At 34.0% G+C, this 21,527-nt stretch overlaps 1 protein-coding gene across 2 annotated transcripts in view; it reads left to right on the top strand.

Moving 5' to 3' along the window:
* LOC132699467 (orexin/Hypocretin receptor type 1-like) overlaps nt 1-21,527 on the top strand; it is a 422,766-nt gene that overhangs the window by 347,847 nt on the left and 53,392 nt on the right. For both annotated transcript variants that reach the window (XM_060666195.1, XM_060666204.1), the window contains one exon: nt 15,103-15,321. In XM_060666195.1, coding sequence (XP_060522178.1) covers nt 15,103-15,321 — 219 coding nt within the window. The remainder of the gene's footprint in view (nt 1-15,102; nt 15,322-21,527) is intronic.

A 21,527-nucleotide genomic window follows, 5' to 3' on the forward strand; every position in this document is an offset into this window, starting at 1 on the left:
TTGCCTGGTTGGTTTACATGAAGGTAAAGGGTGAGACCAGATTTGGCGTGTGTCGCCAGTGTACATTGCTTTATTGGAGAGGCATGTGTCGCCGAAGGTGGTTCTGGTGGTAACTTCTGGATTCCTCCTGCATCGGTTTTTGCTGAGTCGAAATTGATAACGTTTCGCCAATCATCCTGTTGACTTCTTCAGAGCTTGACTGAAACTGATGAGACTGAGAAAACCTACGCACACAGACCGATACCTTAATGCATGGTCACATCACCATCCGGTCCAAAAATCAAAAATCAACTCTTTTACAGAGCCGTGAAACTATCTCAGCCCGAGCCACTGAAAACAGAATTAAAACATCTTACGTCTGCTCCTCTCTAATAATTTCCACATTAAAGATATTAAGCGTTCCATCAAAAAATACACTTCACCACAACCTTCCAATAGCAATGAGGCCGAAAGAAATCCTACACTTGCCACTGTGGTCCTTCCTTACGTTCAAAACATCACTGACCACATATCAAAAGTTCCAAAGAAGTATAACGTCAAAACCAGATTTACCACTTGTCCAAAAACCTCTCAACATCTGCGGTTTACAGCATTCCATGCATATGCGGCAAAGAATACGTTGGAGACACCGGACGAAAAATATCAACTAGACTCAAAGAACACGAAAGACAAAGAAACTCATCAGCTGTTGCCGAACACACTCATGAAACCAGGCATAAAATTTTATTCGATAAAACTAAAATTCTTGCATGTAATCAGTTCTTCTACCAACGAAAAATCCGAGAGTCTATGGAAATCTATAAACAACCTAACAATCTTAACCGCGACTCAGGTCTATACCTGTCACCAATTTGGGAATCGGTCATCCGAGACGGTGTTTATAGTCATTAGCGCTCCCCTCAAACAATATATAAGCAGGTACAGAGTAAAATACGAACCAGTTTAATAATGGTAGGCAAAAGTTGCGCTAACGGGGGTAGCGAAAAAAACAATCGCGAATACCACGGATATATATATATATATATATATATATATATATATATATATATATATATATATATATATATATATATATATATATATATATATATATATATATATATATATATTATTATTAAAAAAAAATTTGACCTCCACATTGCCGTGAACATGAAATTACCAAATCTACTTTAAAAAAACTAGACTCAAGTATTCCTAAAATAATTCGTCAAAAGATATTTGTTATGTTCAGCGAACAAATGATTTCCACTGTAAAGTCAATCGTTCAAAAATTGAAAAGGAAGATTTTATAATTATAATTATCTACTCGATAACCACCACAAGTATTCAATTTGAAGATAAAAAATGAACTATTACTTTTTTCTACTACCTGGCGAATTCCTCTGTAATTTGATGGATCTCTCGTGTGGCTTTTTCTAAATATGAATGTAAAATAGCATATTATGCAGCGGTAAACGGCATTTGACTCACGAGTTTATTTGACACAAGCGGAGCGAATTATTAATAAACGAGTGAGTGGATACATTTTCTCGAAACAACACAAATACATTCACTAACATGACCGTCAGAATTGAGAAACGTCAAAATTGAAAGCTTGTTAAATATCCCGGAAATGCCCGAAGTGGCTCGGATTCGTGGGAAACGAAAGTGACGTGGTAAAGTGACGCTAGTAGTAGGTTTCCCTAGTAATATAATTTTTTTTCCAAAATGTTATTAATAATATGATGTAGTTGTTCGATTTTTTGTAATAGTTTATTGCTCAATTTTATCATCTTTGTTTGAATTATGGGTTCCGTTCTACTACATTAAGCTTCGATCTTGTAAGAATGCTGCCTTTGGAACGCATTTCACGCATATTTTTGACGTATGTTGACAATATATAACTCCGACTGGAATCCTGCAGACGTTTCGCCAAGATCTCATTTGGCATCTTCAATGCTTGCGCTCCGAAAACACTTCGAACGCTTTCTTTCTTCTTTCCTTTTTTTCTTAATGGTTTTTTTCAACTTTTATTGCGGATCCTTATTCCCTTCACCCCTATATATTTATACACATACGTAATATTTTTTTATAAAGTCTCGGATACTTATTTTGTAATATAGTGTTAAGAACTAGACCCTTCGTGATTAAGTCTAGTCTCTGTTCTTGCACAACAGCTTTACACCTTTATCACAGACTAGTGTGAGTATAATCACGTAGCTCTGAAAAAACCACCATCTTATCCCGACTCCACTTCAGTGTCTAAAAGCTAGCGGCCACTACGACGTCTATTTTTTTAAATATATTTCCAGTTGAACGAGCTGTCAGTTCGCGGAGCGTCACATATTGATATCTAAGATTATGATATTTTTGTTAATTTATTGCATTTTTTTACGGCGCAAACGTTGATGAAAAGCAGCAATATCGCGTTTAAAGGTACTTTAACCAACCTCGTATGCTACTGCGAAAAATTAAAATGTGATGTATTTATTTTATATATGCAGAACTTTTTTTCCCATACGGGTTCCAATTTACATTTTAAATATAGGTCTCAATTCGCTGGCAAAGGCACAAAGTCATTTTTTAATACCATCTCTATTTTATTTCCATTTCGTTAATTGGGTTATGTTGTAGACTCATGCGGATGTGCGGCAAGATCTGGAATCTCCTCCACTATTACCCGGTACTATGAACTCAAAAGCATCAAGTTAAGGGAATACTTTCAATTATCGGTTGAAATCTCATACTCTGAGACGTTTGCCTTGCGAATTTCAATTGACAATTTACATCAATGTGTGCGCACCTAAATTACTTGTTAACTTGCTTGCTTGCGGGCTTCAAAGGATCTTAAGGATCGGAATTTCATTACGACTCCTTATTGGTTCGAGCTAAATTGCCGAAATATCCTACTTATTAAGTATTTATAGGTTAAGATTGACAAGCTCTCGATCGAGGTTTGATCTCTATTAGTTTCGAATTGTATTTAATGAGTTAAAGTCTATTTCTAATATGGCGGATCCAAACTTATAAAGAAAATAATCTTCAACAAGATAATTAGAGGGGAACAAATGTATTTTTCTACTCCTCTCTGTAAAATACTTAAATGCCAAACCAACGGAGGACGTTCTAACCTAAAAATCATGAAAAATATCTAAGGGCAAATTGATGTAATGGAGGTACAAATTTCTGCGCTAACAGAACCAGCTAATGCTCGAACTTAAAACATCTAGAATCGCATTGACTTGTAAAATAACAATTTCCAGCAAGAAATGCAGCATTCTTACAAGATCGAAGTAGGACGGGACGCATAATTTAAACAAAGATGATAAAATTGAGGAATAAACTATTACAAAAAATTGAGCAACTTAATCATATTATTAATAATATTTTGGAAAAAAAAATGATATTACGAGGGAAATCTACCATAAGTATATTATTTTTTCTACTCCCGTCTGTAAAATATCTAATTACACACAGATCTAGCCTGCGGGAAGCGTCCACTTTATGTCCGAGCCATTTCGGACATTTCCAGGATTTTACCGCACGGATTTGGGAGCAATCGGATGTGTCCAGAGATATTTCCCACGCTTTGAATTTTGACGTTTGTCAATTCTGACGGTCATGTCAGTGAATGTATTTGTGTTGTTTTGCAAAAATGTATCCAAAAGTAAAGTACAGCATGCAACACGTTCGGTAAACTTTTTGACTCACTCGTTTATTAAAAACTCGCTCCGCTCGTCTCAAATAAACTCGTGAGTCAAATGCCACTTGAGTCACTTGTTGCATAATATACTATTCTACATTAACATTTAGAAAAAGCCACACGATAAACCCGTGAAACTACAGAAGAATTCGTCAGGTAGTAGAAAAATCCATAGAATGTTGTCATGTAATTAGTGGACCAACCAAAGCATTCGATGCAATAGACTAAGCGACGTATACTTAAAAAAAAACGTAATTCCTCAATATATAACGAGAATGAAGGAACACAGGTAGCCAAGATCACACGGATAAGAAAGCCTAAAGAAAAAAGATCATAAATTAGTGAGAAACACATATCTTGGACCTAACGTGGGAAATAAATTTTGTATAAGTAATAGTTCATTTTTTATCTTCAAATTGAATACTTGTGGTGGTTATCGAGTAGATGATTATAATTATAAAATCTTCCTTTTCAATATCTGAAAGATTGACTTTACAGTGGAAGTCATTTGTTCGCTGAACATAACAAATATCTTTTGACGAATTATTTTAGGAATACTTGAGTCTAGTTTTTTTAAAGTAGATTTTGTAATTTCATGTTCACGGCAATGTGGAGGTCAATTTTTTTTTCTGTCAACTTCTTCTTTATACTGCTTTATACTTCTCAAGCATTTTCGTCGCCAGGAAACAATTTCATAAATTTCCTGTAAAACCGCGTCAGGTTTATGCTTTTTTCAGCCATTTTTTAAACTGATTCATCAAATATTTTTAGTTATCAACGGAATAAAAAACAACAGACCCATCCTTTTCACCACTTCTGCAAAAGTTACAAGATCAGTTAAGTCGGCGCAAAGTTGCAAGTCAACATCATGTTGAGAATGTTCAAAAGTATTTCCGAATTTAACTCCCAAAAACATGATTCTAAATAAATAACTACGACATTCCAGTAGGGTAAGACTAACTTCTGCGTTCCCCTTCCTCTGAATTAGAGTTATGAAAATTACAGATTCCTAATTAACCAAAAGAATTACCTCACCTGCTAACGAATGAATGCGGACTTCAAAGAAATTTCCCCTGGACACTGTGAATATTATTCACAATTAAATCTTAGTTCATTGCACTTCATTTACAATTAAGAACCATTACATTAAACGATTTATTTTACTAACTTTACTAAAGTTCCTATCCTGAAATTCTCAATATAATTTCAAACGTATTAAAATCTTAAAATATATTTTTCTTGTATCGGTAAAAGTTATCAGGAACAGTTATGGGTTCTTCATCACCAAACGAACATAAAAGAGCCTAAAACGACGACAAATAAACACATGAGCACTTGCTGAATATTATCATGAAACCGGACATCAAATCTTATTCCACCCACCTATAATTCTAGCAAAGAAAAATCCGAGAAACTCAGGTACTATTTACAAAACTTCTATATTTGTTGTTGTTGTTGCTGAGTCGAACTTTCTAATGTTTCACCACTCATCCTGTTGGTTTCTTCAGAGCCTAACTGAAACAGTTTTGGTTAAGCTCTGGAAAAAACTAGGGGACACGCAAAGCCTATACTTCTGCCAAGACTGAGAATAATACCAATAAAGTAATGGCATATATAAGTGAGATACTCAACTCAGTGGAAGAACTACATCAATCTATTATATCAAGGAAAAGATGATAGACTAGAAGACCGTCAGATAACAGGTGAAAAATATTCAAAAATACTGCAATCTGAAGTTATCCAACCACAACGACAAACCAAATCAGGGATTGCACTGAAACAGTTCCAGTTAAGCTCTGAAGAAGCCAACAGGATGATTGGTGGTCCATCAGCAAGTTCGACTCAGCAACAACCGACGCAGGAGGAATCCAGAAGTTTTGTAAATAGCATTACAGTAGAATGTGGAAGTTTCTCCGAAAAATTAACCAAACGCAGGTCTTTGTCTTTCACCAAGATGGGAATCAATCATCCGCGACAATGTTCATGTCCCTCCTTTAGCTCCGCTTCCCTCAGTGTATAAGCAGGTACAGAATATAATTTAACCCAGTTTTAGTTAACAAATTAACAACTGAGCAAGTTCTGTTTCTCCTCAAACAAGGCAGGCGAAATCCAGAAGATTTGCAAAATAGTAATTCGAATTGAGATCATCTTTTTTTGGCTTTCTAAACCTTTTTAAAGTATGCTTTGTTATGAAAGACATTGAGGAGAAATATGCAGAGTTATCAACATAAATAAGAACTAAAAGTTTAGATTTTCACGAAATTATATATTATGACATGACAATTGTTTCGACAACACCGTGTCTTTATCAAATGTTCATCAAGTAAAAGCCACCTCAGTTCAAGAGTTATCAACATTTTACATTTTGAAATTTAATTTGAAAATTTTGTTTAACTTTTTATGTTGTGATATTTGGTGCTATAATTTTTGATTAAAATGTAACGATTTTAGTCGGGAGATTTTAGAATTTCCTGCCGTTTAGTTTTGCCGGTTTGCCCGATAATAACTTACAGATATTGCAAAAAAATATATATTTATAAATATAAATATTTGAGAATTCAGCATTCACTTAAAAGTGGCTAACCGTCAAAACGGCGACGCTTCTTTGTTCACGAGGCCATTTTATGCAGTTAAAAGGAGTTTCAGGCTTTAACGGCGAGCATTTGCGCGAATTCCATGTTGAATTTCATCGCATTGCCGCGCTCGCGCTTACGATGCCTTAAACCGAAGCAATTTCGAGAGCTCCACTTTTAGTTTGTGCCGTGCTGATAATACGCTTCGCTTTCCTTATTCGTTGTTTTGAACGGGTCCTCAGTGCGGGATATTTTAAAATTTATGTTATTAAAAACATGGGCTATCCAACAAACGGTATTTTACAACCACCCTATTACTGGACAGCTGGAAGTTACGATTAATTTATAATTGAATTCATCAGCAAACACCCGAACCAAAACAAGAAATTCAAAAAGATATACTTTAGTCTCTGTGTCATCGCTATCCTCTTTCCTGTACTTTTCCTGCTGTTCCCTGCCTTCTTTATACTTTCCTTTGCCAAAACCAACACTGCACCGACATTCCTAAGACGTTCTTAAAACCGTTTAAACTTAACAGCAAAATATCACAATTGTCGTTGTGTCAACAACAAGTTCCTTCTTACTATTCAGCAAGTGAGCAAAGTAGGTGAGGCAATACTAATTTTCCATTACATAGCAAATAAAATAAAGAAGCAACTATACTTTCTTATTCGTAAGTTTCGAAAAAGATTTGTTTTGGATGTAAGTGATGTTTTAAGGATTTTATTGAAACCAAAATTAATCGCCTCATTGCAGTTGTGTATCTTTTTCTACCGATTCCGCGCTTTGCTTCTATATTTTCTTAAATTATTAACTTGAGTAATTGATATTTTATGTTAAAAAAACATGGCCAATATATACATTCGTCTTAAGACCTCTGCGTTGATTGTATGTGAAGTCCATAACATTTTTAATAATCATCTGGAAACCCAAATTTTGAATGCATCATGTTTCTACGCCACATAGCAATTTGGAATAAACGTAGCCTTTTAAAAAGTGATGTCGCAGTTTTAAATTGACTGTATTACTCCGTAGTTTTCTCATGATGATGAATGTTTTCCTTGCTCGTTCAATTCTGCGGATCATTTCCATGTCAGCATTCAAGTGTTCAGAAATCCAGCAGCCTAAGTACTTGAGCTTTGTAATTTGTTCAATAGGTCTATCATATAAGGGTACGTTTGCACTGCCTTTTACTAGGAACCACTACCTTAGTCTTGAAGACATTGATTTTTAGGTAGAATTTGTCTCCTTCAACTGCTGTTCTATTGACCAGTCATTGAAAGGGGACTCTCGGCAATTATGACAGTTACTTCCGCATGGCGTAGGTTCTTCACTACACCCACTTATTTTAATACCGTTATTTCTGTCCTGTAATGCCCCAGTAAAAATGGTTTCTGAGTACATATTGAATAGGTTCTGTTGTTGGGCACTCTTACGAATGCAGTTAATAATCAATAGGTCGTTCTCACCTATGTTTCTCTCCTGGAGAAGTTCTATTATCTTGTTGTAGTCGACAAAAATGGGTTTTTGATAGTCAGTGAAACACACCCAAACAGCGGGTAAACAGCGCTTCCCTGGCATTCGCTCGTATCTTCCTCACATTTATTATTGGTTTAACCTCTATTGAAAAAGTAAATAAACTCTAATTCACTAAATTTAACTCTAAAAGCGTAAATATAGCTTTGAGATACTAGATATCGCACAGGAAACATCCAAGTGAAAAAAATGTTCAACAAGCACCTTCTACAGGCAAAACGCTTCTTTCGTCGCACGTCTAGTAATTGCAGAAAGTTTCGCCTCCCAAATATATAATTATGAAAAGTACCAATGGACAATTTTGTTAAAAACTGTAGGTATTGGAAAATGTAATCAAGAAAATTAAAAACTAGTATATAGAACAAGTCAATAAACAATTAGTCCCAAATTTAAGAGGATTAACATTAACAAACACTAAAAAGTGTAATTTTTTGTTATTATTTACACAATATTTTGCAAGCAAAAATTACATGGTGGCTACCGCAAAAAATTCCCCATTAAAAATATTTAACAGCAATTGTTATCTGCTAAAAATGCATGTAGAAATTGCATTGTTGCTTTAGATACTAGTATCAATTCACACAATAATTGAGCTATATTTTATTATATTATATTATTATTATTATGAAATTACTGTTCCAGAAATGCTCGGAATGTTTTAAAAGTGTAAGCTCACATGCAATATTCTGAAAATAAGATATCCTATTAAGAAATACTTTTTCCCAGATGCACACTGCAGACTGGTTTTGTAGACAAGATTTATTGTTAACTACGACTTATAATTATTAATATATTCATAATTATAATAGCATTTTATATAGTGTTTTGCTAACTCGTTTTGAAGTTCACGGAAGGTATAGTGGCACGTTAAATAACGAACACATTGTAAAAATATAAATGAATAAATATATGAAGCATTTAATAAGGCCTTTATTGAAAAGCATAAAATACATTATTGCTTATAAACGCAATAAGAAATTAAATAAAAACATATGCTGCATTTTTTAATAGCATAATAATATTTATTTTTTATTTGCACAATGGCGTCTGACATAAAGATGCTTCAGTTTTGCTTTTTTCAAGGGACTTTTATATTACTTCATTTGAGAGGATCACCACCTTTAAAAATTGCAAAAAAGAAGATGAAAACAATATGAAAATTGTTCATTTCATTTGTAATACATTAAACTATTGTTAATTATTAGTAGAATAACTAAAGTAAAAATTTAACTGTAAATTCGAAACAAAATTTAAATCAAAAGCACTTTACTTGTTGACAATATGTTACTGTGCCTTAAGTTCCTTTAAAAACTGATGACTATAACTTGCAATGTTGTTTTGACTACCACTGAAGATTAAAGATCTGCTGGTGTCTGCTCTAGTTTTACCTAAGAAAGAAATTATTATTATGACTTATTGGAAATAAAGCCCAAAAACCCTCCCCAATCAACAAATATTTCTCTTATGTTCAAGATTGAATATTTTCACATTCACAAATTATTTCGAGAATGTTTAAAATTTTGCAGGAAAAATATCAATACTTTAGATCTAAAAAAAATTGGTAACATATTACCAACAAAATAATATTTTTGAGAAATGTGGAATTATTTGATAAATTTTATTAATCGGGTTAGATATACATCAGAAATGAAACAGTTAAATAAGTAAAAAAAAAATAGAAAAAAATTAGAAAAAAATATACCATTTGGCTTCCTAAATATGGGCTGTTAAGTACCATCGGCAAATAGAATGACCAGAAACAAGTAACCCGATTTACAACTGATCACAATATCTGCCTAGCTTATCAAACGGGTACCACCTCTTCTATAGCTTGAAGGAGTGATGGGACCCCCACATATGGATGCTCTTCTAAAGCTATCAGCCTCCCTGGCAGCTCAATTTTGATAGTAAATTAAAAAATAAAATCTAAATTGAATGACACTACCTGGATAAGTGATTATTATATCAAACCAATTAAACAGACATATATGCAAATCTACAAAAGAAAAATGGGATAGAGAACATGGATCAGTCCCATAACTTGCCCAAATACTAAATAGTTATTCACACAAAGGAGGTAGGCGGTACTTACGGTTCAAGGATATAGCTTAGTCTCGAGCCAAGCAAGGGTTGGGAGACCAATCAAGATATCTTCTTCCAAAGTTGTGCATATATTTTTCCTACTCAAGTTGTCCCGAATCTAACAAGCAGATTTACAAAATCAGTATTTATTGATAGAGCAGTTTCTCTCTGAGGAGGAAGGTGGCCTTCAAATGAAGTACCCAAAAATTTTGAATTCTAGTCAACTAGAATTCCTAGTAATTCTCAAAAATTTCCTGTAATGCCTTCAGACTTCCTAAAAATATCCTGCAGATTTGTATAATTCCTGTTGTTGAAGAGAACTATGTTCTAAGGTTCTTTTTTCAATTCTTGCAATAATCTGTATTTTTTCTCGTTCCGCATTATTTACCTTTTTTTTACTTCCTTATTTTTATTGTATTAAGTATTTCCGTCTCTTTTTACTTTCTATGTGAAACATGAAATGCATTAATAATATACGGGAATCATTTTTTCAGGATTTTATGCATTCATTTCGCATAGTTCACAAAATTTTCCGCTATTAGGTTAGAATTTGATTTATAGTCATTCATTTCATTTGTCACATGGTCTACCTAAGTAGCGGTAGAGCCATATCTCGAACGTGTTTAATCTTTTGGTGGTTGCTTCTGTCAAGATTAAAGATTCCATACCATAAAATGGAACAGAAACGACAGCAGAAAAGAAATCTTATTTTTGTATATTAATAAATACCGCTTTGGCTTCTTCGATGTTTGGATATGCTGTTTGTCCCCAATGTAATTGTGAAATAATTTGGAAATTTCTATCGTCTAATCCCATCTCAGATAAAATTTTCATTAATTTGTGATGCTGAACCCTATCGAAGGCCTTAGAGTTATCGATAAAACTATCAAGATCAAGATCTAGAAAAAAACATATAGTTGATTTCCTGCCTTTACTCTGTGAAGTTCGTTGATTGCGTGGACATTCACACCATTCAAGGATAGTATACCTCCACGACGAAGGGTTATCTTTAGAAGATTAAGGGGATATGTCTTCCTCTACACAGAGAAGTCCGAATTTTTATAATTAGACTTAATTGTTTGTTTCTGGCCACTCTAAATGAGGAATACGAGTTTTATCATATATTCACTCATTGCGGGCTTATACTAATCTGCACGCGTCGAAAGTGAACGTATTCAAATAAAACAGGTTCGTCTTGTATTTGCCCACTCGAAAAAATATGTGTACCGGCTGCCTAAAACCGTTTGCCAGAGCAATAAGCCTCTAAAAACTCGAAGAAAATGTGTGCCCTGGCGTTAATGTGTCAAAGGAAGAAAACGAACGGCTACTCTTTCAAATCCATTTTAGCGATGCCGCTCGAACTTCGGGAATGTCAACAATGTCAAAAAGGCATCAATTGCATGCGTTCGTTTTGCGCACCAGTCTCATGTTAATATATAAATTAAACACCGGCTAAATATTTTTTTAAATCCCTATTGATAGATAATGGCTAGATAGAGATGTCTAATAATAAAGATGTCTTACTGACGAAAAAGAAAATCATATTGTACTACCTAAATTATAAAACTCACATCACATATGAGTTGAGATATAGATTATTCAGAACACATAATTCAAAATTCATTAATATATTATGCAACAAGTGTGGTAAACGGCATTTGAGTCACGAGTTTATTTGGCACGAGCGCAGCGAGTGTTTAATAAAAGAGACTTAAAAAGTTGACCATACGTGTTAATTGTGTGACAAAATATGCTGATGACTAACAGGACAATGTTAGCTTCAGCATTCCCAGTATCTGTGAGGCGACGTTCGCATAAAAACGATATAAATATGTGAACAATGTACTTTGTAAAGAACTCTCCTTGTAACAGCTTAATGTAAAGCTCATAGCTCTGTTTATAAAACAATAAAAAGTGTTTTTAAAAACGAGACCCGTCGTTTGAAAACCTTAACTGGCGCAGTCGGTAGAATTTGGGGTAGTTTCAACCCTTAGACTCCAAAACGAACCAGTGATAGACTGTCTGACAAACCCAACGTGATTGAGCTTGCAGCTACGCTGTTATTAGTAATAGCGAATAATGATATTGAAGTTATCCCAACTAAAACACGACTTCTCCCCTTCCGCTTAGGAAATGTTCGAATAATTCAACATCAACATACATTTTTGCATTTTGTAGAAACATTTCCACTTTTTTATCAATTACGTAGTTTAGAATACACTTACGCTGTAATCTCAAAATCATTAAATAGAATAAACATAATTATCAGAATGTGTACTATATTAATGGAAATAATTTACTTAATAATGTTCGATATTTAATTACACAAGTAAAATTCAAACTTGGTAATATAAAACCTAATAACCGTACAAAAAGAGGTTTAACAAATGCTGTACGTAAATTAGCGAAATGGCTTTTTGGTACTCTCGATTTAGGGGATGGACAAAAATATGATTGAATTATCACATAACTTGTACATAGTAAACATTAACCTGTTGCATACTATACTTCTTCTGCGACCGTTAGTTTTTTGATACATTTTTGCAAAACAACACGAATAAATTCACTGATATGACCTTCAGATTTACGATAAACATAATTTCAGATATATTAAAATCTGAGAATATGGAATCAATTCTTCTCTCATCATAATTGAAAAATGCTTGTCTGGAACATATTTTTCTTGTAACAATAAATATCATCAGCAGCTATGGTTTCTCCTTTATCACCAATATATTTACGGAAGCTTTTGAGTACATCCGCGACACCTTCCATCTGAAATCAAAAATATAAAGATTTTCTTAACAAATTAAACTCTTTACACACTAAAATACGTTTTACCATTGAATTAATAACTAATCATAATTTCTAAATCATAGATTTACCCCTTACCACAAAAAAAAATCTTCGATCCAGCAAAGACAAAATTCCATTTGAGACACCAGGCGTTTACAACGTTCCGTGCATATGCGAGAAGGGATAATTGGAGACACAGGATAAAAAATATCGACTACGCTAAAAAAACATGAAAGAGCCGCTAGACTACAACAAATAAACTCATCAGCACTTGCCGAATAAAACTAAAAAAAACAAAATTCGAAAATCCATATAAATTTCCAAAGAATTTTAACTGCGACTCAACAAAATAATAATCAGTCTCCCGAAATCATTTTTATGTCTCTCCTCCAGCAGGTGTAGTCAGAGCAATTGTGCAGTTACGTCATAGAACGACATCTTTATCTAGTTCGTTACTGGATGGCGTAAATTGACATTGGAGTTTTGTGTGTCAGTTTTGGTTAGTTTGGTTATTTTTTTTAGCTAACACATACGGATCATTTTTGATTACGTCACTTTACGTGACGTAAACTGCACATCTGCTCTGACTAGACTATACACTTCTCCTGCTTTGGATGACGCCGCTGGCTCGCTGACGTTTCATCAAGCATTCTGCTGGCTTCTTCGGGGTGCTGTCTAAGACTGATTTGGTGATTGCTCTGCACGCACCTTAAATGTCAGTACGGCGAGCTTTAATTGCATCACGGATGACCGACCGAATGCGAAGGTCCGAAATTCGAATCCCAGGTAAAAACTCTTGTCGCGGTTTAAATTATTGGAGTGTTTGATTATTTCGACAGACTTGCGAATTTTTCTTGGATATAATGTCTCGCTCCCTGACATTTATACGCTGGATAACGGAAAGGGAATTAAGATTAAAATCCGACACTACTGAGTCATAGATCAAATATGATGCCTATCGAATAAAATCTGGTGTCCTGTTTTGCGACAATATTCAGAAATCACTGATGTAATTATTTTTCGAACTCTGACTGGTCTCTGGTGTTCTTTTAGTATGGTTGATATTTTTTGACCTGTTTCCCAGATGTATTCTTTGCCATCGCTGCACGGTATGCTGTTTCGAGAGGAATTTTTTCTTTTACCCATCGTCGATGTTGACAGCTTTAAGTACAAATAGGGAATCTAGTTTTAATGTTATAGTTTTCAGAATTTTTCATATTTGATCAATGACATTTTGAACATATGAAAGTATTACAATGATAAACCGTGGGAGGGGGGGGGGGGTCATTTACGGAGTTATTTTGTGTGAGTAGTTTCGGTGAGGTGTATTTTTCATTGTCCACCTGATATCTTGATAACGCAAATTGAGATAAGAACTGAGGTGAGACCTGTGTTAATTTCTGGTTAAGCGATTCTGACTGAGACAGAGATATTGCTCTGAAAACTAAGGAATTGATCACAAAGGCTTCTTGGTCTGGATGGTGATGCGATAATGCCATTTAAGCATCGATCCGTATGAGTCGGTTTTCGTTTTTGTGAAATTGATGTTTGTGTATATGAAGTTTAGATAGTTCAGAAATGTTTGAAAAGATTCCTTACCGTGGGCACAGTTTTGGTTTACGATGGAATCGCGACACAGGATTCTACCGTTATTCTAAAGCTCCTTCTACCATTCGACCCTCCCCGGCAGGTATTTAAGGTGCGGGTAGAGCAATCATCAAATCAGTTTCAAACAGGGCTTTGTCAGCAACATATTTGGCGAAACCTGAACGAGACAGATCAACCCCTGACACAGAATAAATCCTGAAGATGTGTAACTACAAGTTCTACAGACTGCGGAAATTTCTTTTAATAGAAAAAAATTAGAACCAGTTTCAGTTAAGCTCTGGAGAAGCTAGCAGGATGATAAGCTGAACGTCGGCAAGTTTGACTTATCAATTGGTGAAACGGTTTGTAAATAGTATTTAAACTACTCAATCTACTAAATATGACGGAAAATCCAGTTCCGTTACAAATCCGATATCGCATAAGCCTTTTGTGCCGTAACTTCAGTATTCGACTCCCGCATACGTTTGCCATTGTAATTTTTGCGAACTGAAATGGAAATCGGCTGATATCTTCCGAACGCCCGTACAAGTGTGAAAATATCGGCTGGTACTTTATCCTCGGCCGTAAAACCGCGATGAACATTTTACGTTGAAAGTGACGTAAAAATCCTTAACGACAAGGACATTTCGAGGTTGTCGCCGTAGGATTTAAAACCTTCCGAGTGCTCGTCGAGTACTTGTGAAATAGATTCCGGCGATGCATTTTGGTATAATCTGTTCATTAGTAGGAGAGAGTAGTGAAAAATAAATAAAAATAAAAATTCTATCACTCTTCCTTTTAAACGAATAGGCTGTACAGTGTCAAAGAACTCTTTTTCTTTTTCAGAAATCCCCGAGCCCATATATCTGACTGCTATACCCTACAGCAACTCGTATATTTACTTCACCCAGTGCACAGTGACATGGTCTAATGAAACAGACACGGCCTTCATGATAGTCAAAATGATCTTCTTCTACGTGTTGCCGCTATCGCTTATGTCTTTAGCGTACATGCAGATCATCAGGGTGCTATGGAGATCGGGTAACGCACCTCACCAAGCTATGAGTAAGTAAATTCACCGAAGACTCCGGAATCGAATTTTGCAAAAACCCAATATGTGCCATAGATAGGAAATCAGTTGGAAGATTTTTTTCTTTCCAAATTTCACTGTATTACTAGATCTTCAATCATGATAAATAAAAAGATCTTATAGATATGAGTACTACTAGATAAATTAGATAAACTAGACTTACATAAATGAACCTATATTAGATACATCTTTTGGTTTTAATGATGATTTAATGATTTAATGGTGACCCGTATGGGTGTTGGTATCGACTGTTTTGTGGCTAGTTCCACCAACTGCGTCACTATTGAAATAATGAAAATGAAATATTTTTCAAATATTAGAGATAAATGTAAGAAAGTGATATGATTGAAATTTAAGAAATTATTTAAGCTATTGCCAAATCTAATGCAGGCCTTAATACAATAAACAATATTACAATAAACCCAACTGCTGTTCTTCAAGAGATTGAGGATCATCACTTCGCAGTGTCAACCTTATGTCATTACATAAAAATTCTTGGTTTTGGTATCGTATCGATATTCATGAAATGGACAACAATTTTTGTGCTGTTGGCTGATTAAAGAGATTTGTGGCGTTAAATTTCAAAAATTAAGTTAAGGGAAGTTCATATTTTTCAAAAAAATCTCTTGAGTATTTATTTTATCTTAATCTTGCGTTATGCGAAGGCTTCTTCTCCAAATCCGAAATAAGCAAGTTTTTTTAATAAGAGTTAATTATTCAACGTATCGAAAGCCCTAGCATAATCTAGTAAAACTAAATGTTCGATTATTTATTATCTTGTGCTTCAAAATGTGGTAAGTAATGCTTAAAGGTAACGTCGTGCTATAGCGCCACCTAATGCCAGATTGCATGTAGTCCACTCTCAAATCTATAACATATGTGCTAAATGGTTTCTAAAGCTTTCTTATTTTCGAGAATTCTATAAAGAAAGCTTCCTGAAACCGATCTCTAAAGCCGGTGAGAAATCTCAAATAGCGAATTACCGACCTACAAGCATTTAAGAGCTGACACGCTCGTTGAACAAAAATTAATGAATGGGTAGTTTCGATTCGGTCCTGGTAAATCTACAACGTCAAATCTTGTAACTCACACGGACTACGTGCTGGATACTTTGGAAAAGGAATACTATTTACACTGATTTTCCCACACCATCGTATTGCACAAGCTTAAGTTATTCTAACGAAGAAGATTGTTAAAATTGGTATTTTTCATACATGTGACATCTCTCCAGAACATTTTTAAGTAACCTTTTAAATTTCTTTATGTTTGACATTTACGAATATTTTACCAATTATCGTTTTCTGCTGTTTACTGACTACCTCAAAATGAGCTGTATAAATAGATCACCTAACTAAAACTAACCAAAACTTACAATATGATCTGAATAACGTTATTAACTGGTGTTATAAAAATTTCATGGATCCGAACCCTACTAAATGTAAAGTCATGACCTTTTCTAGTTCTAGAGTTTCTATTAAATTTAATTATAAAATTGGTCCACACTTCCTTGACCAAGTTTCCCTTATCAAGGACTTTGGACTCTCGTTTTCATTTTTCTGGTCACTTAAACAATGTTTTTCCGATGCTTGGAACATTAGAACAAGTATACTTCACCAATATTTCAGCTTTAAGTACCTTATATTGCGCCCTAGTACGCCCCCTGAAGTATGCTTTTTAAGTCTGGTGCCCCTTTCATGGTGCTCACAGGGGTTCTCTTCAGACGAAAGCTTCACGTTATCTAAATTTTAAATCTAATCATCCCCTAGCCGAAAAAAAATCCGTCACAATAAGTCTGCCAGACAGAGCAATAATGTTATCCGATCCAGAATATCGACCAGATGCTATTGAAAAAGTAAAATACGCACTTCTGAAAAATAATTATCCCACCAACAAATTTGATAATAACGTAAACAAAAACCAACGTCAAAATCCTCAAAGCACACCATATGTGTCTGGGTTTTGAAACCATTTTCAAGGAACACAAAATTCAAATAGGAAACAAGAGTAAGTAAGTAATTAAACTAAGTAAAATGGTATATGAAAATTCCATAACCTAATTGCGACAGTTTGCATATAAGACAAATAGGGCACACATTTTTTTTCAAAAGGTTAAAATCTTACTAACAGAACACGAAAAAAACAGAACTTTATGAAAGTATAGAAATCCAAAAAACCAAAAAATCAATTAATTATACAACCGATTCTAAAGATCAAAATAAATAAGAACTAAAAGTTCAGATTTTCACGAAATTATATATTTTTACATGTAAACATATATAATTTCGTGAAAATCTGAACTTTTAGTTCTTATTTATTTTGATAAATGGATTTTCATCAAGCAAAAGCCACCTCAGTTCAAGAATCTAAAGGTCTTAACAAAATATATCACTCAATTTTAATATAATAAAATTAAATCATCCACCACATATGTAGCCGATAGGTATTTAAAAAAAAATTATCTTAATGATGAAATGGTCTGATCTTGATTTGGACTTTTTCTTATGAAGAGCATCATTATTTATAGACATATAAATAATAATGCTCTTCCTATGAAGAAGTCTGAATCAGGGTCAGATCTGTCAAATTATGGACCTGTGAGAGTTAACTTTTACTGTTTGTAGGTAGCAGACGCTAGACAAGTACTTTAGGAGTATGCTAGAAATGGATATTTTTTTCCTATTCACCATTCAAAGTGATTTTTCTTGTGGGAAAGAACTGGCTACTCTTGCTCATAATATAATTAGGTTTCTTGATAAATCACTACAGTGCATACGAAGCTATTAGATTTCCAAAAAGCTTTTCACGTATTACACCGTGATCATAGCCCATAGCTGATAGAGTCCAGTGTGTCAGAGTCTGCAACGTATTATCTAATGAGGTATCTGTAACTTCAGGGCAGTGTTGTTGTTAGCTTTTGCTTTTCCTGTTGTTAATTAATTAAATAGTTTGTATCTTTGACCGTCCGTTTGTTTGCCGATGACTGTATCATTTACAGAACCATAATTCCGATAGAGAACAACAATTTTGCAAAGAGATTTACAGGCTATTGAAAACTGGGTAGCGTTTAATAAAATTAGTTCTAAATGGCAATAAAAGTCACTTAATAGTTTTTGCCAACAGAAAGACCAAATTTTATTACAAAATAAATGATAATCAACAAACTTGTATTGAGGGCATCACCTTAATAAACTTTTATAAGAAATTTAAAATGCAATTGACAAGGAGCTAGACCTAAATCATGAAATCGAAATGGTCCAACGTAAAGCCGCGAGGTGGATCTTCCTCACCTTTTGGAGAACTTTCAGTCCTACCTACTGTGAGCGATTTATAGATTAGAGTATTAAAGTGTGTGTGCACAAAATTCGTAGTGGAGTTCGATATTTTTCTGAGATATGACATTCAGTAGTCCATACATCGCTAGAGGGGACCATTCATATAAAATAAAATTACTTGTTTTTAGATCAAATGAGGTTGGTGTCAGAACCGAGAATGCTCTTCCCAATAATTACTTTATAGATGGTTTTCCTACCCTAGTCCGTTTCAAATCTTGAATTAAATTGTATCAAAATTGTTCTAATTTGTAGTAATTGTAAAATGTGAATTGCTGATTTGCTACTTGCTTTGCTCAAGTTTTATGTCTCCAGACCATACGAGTTTCCTACCCTGACAGTTAGTTGTTGATCTTAAAGTTTCGTAGCAGATTCGAAGAGAGTGACGTGCTCTCTTTCTGGGGGCATTTTGTCAACAACGATGCTCTAAATAGATTACGAGGATAAAGCTCGCGGCCATGCACTATTTAAACAAAGGATCGAAAGGAAAACTTTTGTTCAAATCTAGGGACCTTTTATTGCGGAAAAGAATAAAATCTACGGAAAATTATTCATGTCATACGTAGCCGAAGCTTTTCTAGTGAAGGGCTTTGAACCTTTCGTAACGAAGTCGCCATTTAAAATTGACGAATTAACGAATCAAACATTAGTTTCGAAGTTTCTTCGTAGGTGGGTTGTCGGATCCTAGAAGAAATGTAATTCTACTATATTGTATCTTTAAAATTATCATTGTTCATATACAGGATTTTCAAAGGTAATTCTTACTTTTATAAATTAAGGGGAGGGGATTAAATTAGACTACCTTCATCATTCTTAACTGCATTTAAAAAAAACTTAGGCTATGACATGAAAAAAAAATTAGATAACCCGTCTATCTATTTTTTTTCGATGTCATTGCCTAAGTTTTTTTTTAAATGCAGTTACAAACTTTTTGTCTCCTGAACTATTTTCCTAAAATGTAGGGATTCCCAACACAAAAATAAAAATAAAATAAAATGTAAAGCGGAAAATACATTTTAGTGAAATCATTTAGTTGACTGCTGTTAAACAGTTTTATTTTCCACCAAAATTAGAAACTAACTTTAAAACAATCGTATTTAAAAAATACATTAACAAACTAACCAGGGCCCATTAAAGCATTTTATTTAAACAATGTAAATAAAATCTTACTATCATACTTATTACTGAAACCCTAATACGCTGGAATATGCTTGGATTATTTATGACATTAAGGACACAATTATACGATTTCATAAATCTTTGATACGCTATGTTGGAGTGGTGTAAACTAATTCTTTTATATATCCCCAAATATAATAATCCATGCCATTCACCTCTTCCTATGCAGCGGAAATGTGCTTGCAAAATTAGGGGGGTTGAATCATCATTTATATATTTTCTTAGTCTTCTTTACATCGGTAACGGATATAGTTTGTTTGAATTTATTTACTAACTAATGAACTGAACTTCTGCTTAATGGAATGCGTACTTTTCTTGAAACTTTTCACAAACGTTTTAAAGGGGTTTATTTTTTAACAAATGACCTAATTCTCTTTATAGACACCGAAAATAGGGCTCACCAATTAATCTTAAAGGCAGAAAATGTGGCCCAATCAAATTTTAGTCGATAAGCCCTAATCAAACTTTAACGGCAAACCCATATTAATGTTATAAGTGCGGATTACCTTCAGTCCATATGTGACTGTTGTGAAAGTTTTGAATAGCAACCCTTCAGATACTAGCTTCGTCCGAAAGGAAGATTTTCGAACAATCATCGGTATTCATTCTACGGCACTCTTGGTTAAAAGAGCATGAACCCTCAATACGTGATATGGATAACTGATGTTCTTTTAATATCCTCCATGTAGCTGATGCAGCATTTAATTTTTGCTGCAATTTTCCTGGTACTTGTCTCCGGTTGTCCTTCAAAAATATTTACCACAGCAACTACTTATCTGGGCGTTCGAATTTTGCGGTGTCCGCAGGTATCAAAACAAAATCAAAACTTCCAGATTCATGAAGCCTGGTAAATAAGCTGTGTTAAGGTCTACGATTAAGATACGCTTGCAAATATGGAGGCGAAGTTTCCAACGAATTTCCGTTTGCACGCCCGTACATGAAAAGCATATCTGCCATTTCTGCACTATTGTAATTCGCCATTATTAAATTAAAACTCTTATTATTGAACAATTAAATGGTTAGATAACAGCTTTTTGATTTAATTAGTCGTATTTTGTATTCAAACTAACTGAGCAATTACAAATAAAGCAACAATAATGTGAAACGCCCACTAGATTTATTTTTATTTTATTTCGTGATGCATTATTTTAGATTTCATTTTTTTTATTTAAAAACGGTATTACGAAAAAATATAACATTTTTATGTTATTGCACAAGTTTTTCCTTAAATTTAAAATCTTCATTCATTCATTCCCACTCATTAAAAAAAATAAATAAAAAATATAGTAATACTTCTTTCTGTAAGAAAGAATTTTGGAATGAAATCAATCAAAATCGCTTTAGTATTCTTTGGGTCCCCCTGCAGTCGTTTTTACATACCTAGTGATCTCTTATTTCTCTTCACCTTTTTGAAATAGATTACAAACATATATTTTTACCAACAGTGTCGGAAAAATTATTGATTTTTGTACACGAAAGTTTCCATACGCGTTTCGAGCCCGTAAATATCCAAGTTGACCTTCGATCTCGTACACGATTAAAAAATGTCTGACCATGTTTTAATAAACTTGTTACTAATGCGTATAAACCCAGTTCTCCGCTTCTTCGGAGGGTCTTGAATTGCAGAACCAGACCCTGGCAGAATTAAATTCTTTGTGAAACTTTAATCGGTT

This window comes from Cylas formicarius, unplaced genomic scaffold (genome assembly GCF_029955315.1).
Source record: "Cylas formicarius isolate icCylForm1 unplaced genomic scaffold, icCylForm1.1 PGA_scaffold_10__41_contigs__length_53128322, whole genome shotgun sequence".
NCBI lineage: Eukaryota > Metazoa > Arthropoda > Insecta > Coleoptera > Brentidae > Cylas > Cylas formicarius.